Source organism: Sinocyclocheilus grahami, unplaced genomic scaffold (assembly GCF_001515645.1).
Source record: "Sinocyclocheilus grahami isolate Dianchi unplaced genomic scaffold, SAMN03320097.WGS_v1.1 scaffold414.1, whole genome shotgun sequence".
In the NCBI taxonomy this organism is placed as follows: Eukaryota; Metazoa; Chordata; class Actinopteri; order Cypriniformes; family Cyprinidae; genus Sinocyclocheilus; species Sinocyclocheilus grahami.
Window position 1 is genome coordinate 109,855 of NW_015505593.1, and position 6,800 is coordinate 116,654.

General features: G+C 36.6%; 1 protein-coding gene across 2 annotated transcripts in view; it reads left to right on the forward strand.

Moving 5' to 3' along the window:
• sugt1 (SGT1 homolog, MIS12 kinetochore complex assembly cochaperone) overlaps nt 1-6,800 on the forward strand; it is an 83,456-nt gene that overhangs the window by 19,323 nt on the left and 57,333 nt on the right. For both annotated transcript variants that reach the window (XM_016232590.1, XM_016232591.1), the window contains exon 3: nt 3,507-3,597. In XM_016232590.1, the coding sequence (XP_016088076.1) occupies nt 3,507-3,597 (91 nt within the window). The remainder of the gene's footprint in view (nt 1-3,506; nt 3,598-6,800) is intronic.

Sequence of the window (6,800 nt, forward strand, 5' to 3'; positions counted from 1 at the left end):
AATGACAGTTGTCATAAACATGCATAAAAAACTTCATATTCATGACATGAGTCATGTCATGATTATGTATGTGTCATGTCATGATTATGAAGGTGTCATGTCAGTCTTATGCACACCCCTTCAAGTAAAGTGTAACCCATAAAACTATGCCTGCATTTGTGATTGGAGAAATTACAAAAAAGTGCTACTCTACACTGCTCAAAACTCGCGTTTGAATCATCAGTGGCAAATTCTTTAAATATGAAAACATACTTACAGACTGTGAGTCAGAACAACCAGCATTGTAGTCTACTCTCCCAGGAAACAGTCCTCCATAAAATGCGCTGCACACGTCTGAATATTTGGGTTGAACGGTTCTGGAACAGTGTTGTAAATACAACTTAACCACTGATTTCTAGTCGTGTCCTCTTTTGGAAGGCCAAACTAAGTATTTTCGCTGTTACACCAAAGCACAGCGTCTTCACAACATGGCGGCGGTGGCAGCAACAATAAAGTTTACGCCGGCGGTGGCAGCAACAATAACGTTTATGCCTTCTTTCTTTGCGTGAACATTTGGGTGGCGTTATGCAAATCTTCCCACATCATGACGTAGACATGTGGGGACGTGTTTGAATAAGGCGTTTTAGGAGGGTGTGGACCAGTCTCAACTTTTATAAGGAATATCTCTTTGGGTTTGAGACTTTAGTCTTTGCAACTTTAGGGATCTTATCTATTCACGAACAGCTTGTAACACTCCAAAGAGAAAGGAAAACTTGAAATCGCATCATATGACCCTTCAATAAAAACTAAATTCCTCTTGTCGATACGATCAAAAAAGACCTCAAAACCTTGTGTACACTACCCATTTCCTTCCTGGGCAGAATAAATGTGATAAGAATGAATATTCTCCCTAAATTCTTATATTTATTTCAGTCCCTTCCCTGTTACTTATCTAACCATTTTTTTCAAAGATATTAATAAACACTTTTCTAAATTTATTTGGAACCACAAAATGCCCTGTATCAATCTTAACAAATTAACAAAACCAAAAGATAAGGGAGGGTGTTGCTTTACCAAACTTTCAATTCTATTATTGGTCAGCACATGTGAGGCACATGGTCAGTTGGTTTAATGAAAAAACGGACTCCATGTGGCTTAACATGGAAGCAATGACCTGTGCTCCCCTTCCGATAAAATTTCTGCCTTTTATTATAAATATTAAAAACTCAAATTCATTTAAAAAAATGTTATTCTTTCAAATACTCTTTTGGCATGGAGAAATGTCAGAACATATCTTAAAACCAATCTTTCCTTGCTATCTCCTAATACTTTTAACCCTGATTTTCCCATTTCTCAGCATAATATAGATCTTTCAGTTTGGTTAAAATTAGGGATCTCAAAAATATATTAGTTTTTTTCTTTTTAGGTAAAACATTTAAATCTTTCCAACAATTATCGTATCAATATAACATACCACAATCTAATTTTTTCAAATATCTTCACTTTATAAAATCTTTGGTAAATTGAGATTTGAACTTACTGGCATTGAACAGATTGTGACAAATAATTTTTTCAAAGGGTTCATTTCTGTTATATATGAGCCTTGTCTGACACATGTACTTCCTCTCTAGAGAATTTGAAGAATGTTTGGGAAAACAATTTAGGTCATATAATTGATAATGCAGATTGGTCCACTGTATGTAATAATTTGTACTTTAAGTTTACTTCATTGGGGGTTCATAAACTCAATTACAAATTTATTAATAGAATCTATCTCCCACCATTGAGTCTGAAAAAGATTTATGGGAACTCCTCTGGCCTCTGTTTTAACTGTAAAAAATGAAAGGGAACATTTCTTCACTGCTTTCAGTATTGTGATAAAATCATTCCTTTTTGGACCAAAATACATAATTTTTTACAAGAACTCCTTAAGTTGCCATTTAATTTCTCGTTGGAATTGTATCTGTTATCTATTGGATTGGAGACTTACATTGACTCACATGCTAAACACCTGTTTTTAATATTGGTTTATTTGGCAAAGAAATGTATATTGTTACTGTGGTCAACCCCTCAGGTACCTTCTTTCAAAATGTGGAGGTCTCAAATATCTGCATTACTTCCACATGTGTTTCTTTTTTCCATTTTTTTCTTTCTCCCATTGTACAATTGAGGCTGTATTTGTATGTTTTTGGACATTGGAGTAACCGACGGGGGAAAAAAGTTATAGTTTGGTTTGTAGAGATCAAAGCTTAATCTAGTTCAGGACTGTTTTGATTATCATAACCCTATATGGCATTTTAAGAGATTATGTTGTGAATAAAATAGTTGATCCAAAAATAAAACATCTTATCACTTACCTTTTATTTGGTTTCTTATCCATATGACTTACAAAAGTCATATGTTTTAATAGTGTTCCTGTGGCTCAGTGGTAGAGCATTGCGTTAGCAGCGCAAAAGGTTATTATTATTAAAAAATTATTATTATTATTAATTGTGATCAAAGTTATGTTTACATTCATTCTCATGGTCTAACAAACTTGTGGAAAGTACTTCCTTCCCTATTAACAGTAGATGAATATTGTGATTAATATCGATATCATATGTAGCATCTGTGTGTAATAATACACACTATATATTCTCTTTTTATATGACAAATACTCTGTAACCTCAGTTAACAAGCCATATGAGGACCCATGGACCCTTCCCCCCGGAATGCGTAACACCCCAGGAAGTCGAACAGGATATGGAAAAAAGGATTGTGACAATATTTTTGGCCATATCGCCCAGCACTACACATCAGGGGTTTTCCCTTAAACAAAAAATGGTTTAAAGGGATCATGGATTTTTTTTTTAAATACTAAAATTATATTTTTATTTATGTTCCTTGTGGTTCCCTTATTAATTGTATAAAAGTTTTATTAAAGTCCCCACACACACAAACACACAGAAAAATGTCCGTCAGAAAGGGCACAATTGCATTGAGTTCTTTTGTGTTGTCCTGTGCTTAAGTGGTTTAAAAGTGCCTGAATGTTTAAATTAGCAAGACTTAAAAAGAAATTATAACTGTTCGGAGCATCTTTCACGCTAAAATGTTTGCATGACCTATGGGAATGAGTGAAATTTTGCACAATACCTGCAGTCCCATGCCGAAATTCAAGCCCTGCCATTATTTTTGGCAAGCCCTTTTTTTTTTCGTATCGACTTGTACCTTGTACCAAAGTATACTTACTTTTGAACAATACTTTTAAAATCACTGGTCAAATGTCTGTTAATAAAACAAACACACTTGTGGGTTAAGGACCCTTTTTTAGTCTAAACTTTTGACTGGCAGTGTATGTTGTAATTATATTATATTATTATAAGTATTTCTAAGGGTGACAACCTCTTTGATATTTTGCATGTCTGTGGTTCATCATCTGACACATCATTATCGTACATACTACCATTCAAATTGTTGAAGAAAATAAATGTGGATCAGTGCGTTATATGATTTCTCATGAGTAATAATGCATCTCTGTCTTATTATAGGAGCTAAATGCGGCATTGGGAGAGAAAGCTGATAATGCTGAATGGCTCTGCCAACGAGCTTATGCCTATATACTATTGAAAGACTACACAAGTAAGCACTAATTTACTTGCATGCTACAGAGGGACTACAGCATTAAGCACATAGTTACCTAGAAACTGTTGTCATTTGCAGTATTTTTAAGAATTATTACTAAAAAAAACTATTGTTAATTAGTGCTGGGTGTTTCATGAATCAATTTGGTTCAGATTCACATGCTCTTTATTCAATTAGATTCCGCTCTCAATACGACATTGATTTATTTGAATGTATGTCTGGTACAGTTAGTCAATTTTTCTTATTCTTTTTATTTATAACTATATATAGTGATACTCCAATCAGACATTTATTCAGGGCCTGAATTTCATTTTTGAAAATGGGGGGAATTCCCCTCTTAGGTTACTCTTGTGAGAGGGGAAGCAGCTTTCACACAGGAGTCTGGATCATGGCTGTTTACCACAAAAACAACATTTATCCATTATTTTGATTTCAAATCCAAACATTGTCACTGAAAATGCTTTTTCAGCATTGCAATTCTTTTTTTACACAGTACAGTAATACAATCTTTAACAGACATGTTTAAACACAATAATTATTCAATGCTTTTTGCTTTTGCATTTACTTCTAGATTTATATATTAAGTTTCTCAAGCAAGTGGCAAAACATTTAAACTACTTTTCTTACGTTATCACAAACTTACCATTGACAGAAATAGTCAGCTCTACTGCCTTTCCTTTTTTTTTATTTAAATCTTTATTACAAGCAATCATGCCGTTAATAAAGAACTTTGTTTTTCTACCTCCACGTGTGGCATCTATTATTGCCTAGTTTATCTAAAAGTGCTCTTTCCCTTTAAACCTAGCCAAAAAGTCATGTGTTGACTGTGAAAAACAGTAGACTTTAATGATATGCATTTATGATCTCCATGTTCATATTTACTGCAAACAATGCGCTGTTACTTTATTTCAGCGCTTGCAGCGCAGCAATAGACTCGGTGTGGAAGCGATCTCTGCACTGCTGCAGACGCACTGCCGGACCGCAACTGTGTGCAGTGAACGCTTTAATCCGTTAACATGCAAACGGAGTATTGTGAACCTGGCATTATGTATGTGCGCTGCGAGTGTGCATGAGCGCACGGTCTTCAGGAGAGCGCGCGAGCGCTGAATGGTTAAACACGGGCAAGAATGAAAAAGTAATGCAATTTATAAACTTTAGTGACGATGTGACACTACCTCGATTGTGCAAGTGACAATTCCTGTGTCAACTCTGCAGCGTGCAGCTCGCTTATAGACAGACGCGATGTGTGTGGTGATTTGAAGCCATTTGCATATTTTTGAAAGAGAAAGAGAGAGAGCGCACGCTGATTCACTCACGCTGTTTGTGAAGTTACGTCTCTCACAAGGTTTTCAAATGACTTTATAAGTTATTTAATGAAGAAATATAGCATTATAATTATTTCACCCACGCCGGACAGAGACTGATATGGTGCCGCTGCATGTCGGGCCAATCCTCTCATGGCAGCATCATCAGCTTGAGATCGGTTTTTTGAGATCGGCCTTTTTAGAGACCACCGATCAAAAATCCCAAAGCGATTATCGGCCGATAGTGATCGGTAGCCAATCAATCGGAGCACCCCTAATATATATATGTATATACAGTGGTGTGAAAAAGGTTTGGCCCCCTTCCTGTTTTTTAAATTTTTTGCATATGTCACACTTAAAAGATTCAGATCATCAAACTAATTTTTATATTACACAAAGATAATGCAAGTAAATACAAAATGCAGTTTTTAAATGATTATTTATTTTATTAAGGGAAAAAAGCTGTCCAAACCTGCCTGGCACTACGTGAAAAAGTAATTGCCCCCTAAGTCTAATAACTAGTTGTGCCACACTTTGCAGCAACAACTGCAATCAAGTGTTTGCGATAACTGGCAATGAGTCTTTCACATCGCTGTGGAGGAATTTTGGCCAACTCTTCTTTGCAGAATTGTTTTAATTCAGCCACATTGGAGGGTTTTCGAGCATGAATGGACCGTTTAACCCTTTGACGTGTACGATCACACTGGTGTGATCAGTCTTGGCTGGTCCCTGAAGCGTACGATCACACCGGTGTGATTAGAACGTTCAGTGCGTCACGTTATCAAATGCTGAATTTAAATATGCTTTCGTGCTCTGGCTGGTGCGGGGCCAGATCGGACGTGCTGAGCGCTTGTCATATTATCACAAATATTCAGTGTTTTCAACCATATAATGCTTATTTTAGGTTTCAGACATTTAAATACACATAAGTACTAGCAAAACCATACATCTATAATTTGTAAAATACACGCTGATGTCTATGGAAACGGCAATAATCATCCTAAAAAATAGAATCTGACGACATGTTTTTATTGATATCATATACAGATTGTGTAGGTAACTATAAAGTTTACTCTGCTCTTCTCCCAGTTTACCGGAAACCTAATTTAACATGTTTCGGGAGGAGAGGATGAATTTGTGCGTTGTAAATCCCACAGCTCGTATTCAGAACGGGCTAACATGGCGGTGCCCATCACACGGTAGAGATCAAATAACACGGTCGTTATAAAAGTGTTTAAACTACCAAATAGATTTACTTGTACATATTTCAGAATCAGAATATCAGATATTTCATAATATAGTGAGCATGTTTGTGAATATTTTGAATAAAACAGGAAAAATTTAATAAAAGCGATCCATGTGTCATACAGCGCTACTGTGGCTGTGTTGTCACATGACAAGCATGACGCGTCGCCATGGAAACAATAAGACAATACATTCTAAAATAACGGTCGCCTAAAAAACTCGCGCTGGGGGCTCAGCTAGAATATTTTAAACTCACATGCGAAAGGGTTAAGCATCTCAATCGGATTTAAGTCCGGACTTTGATTTGGCCACTCCAAAACCTTAATTTAGTTTTTCTTGAGCCATTCAGAGGTGGACTTGCTGGTGTGTTTGGGATCATTGTCCTGCTACATAACCTAAGTGCGCTTGCACCATATTGAGGGGAGGATGGATAGGGCCATGTATCGTGAGATTTTGGGCAAAAACCTCCTTCCCTCAGTAAGAGCATTGAAGATGGGTCGTGGCTGGGTCTTCCAGCATGACAATGACCCCAAACACACAGCCAGGGCAACTAAGGAGTGGCTCCGTGAGAAGCATTTCAAGGTCCTGGAGTGGCCTAGCCAGTCTCCAGACCTGAACCCAATAGAAAATCTATGGAGGGAGCTGAAACTC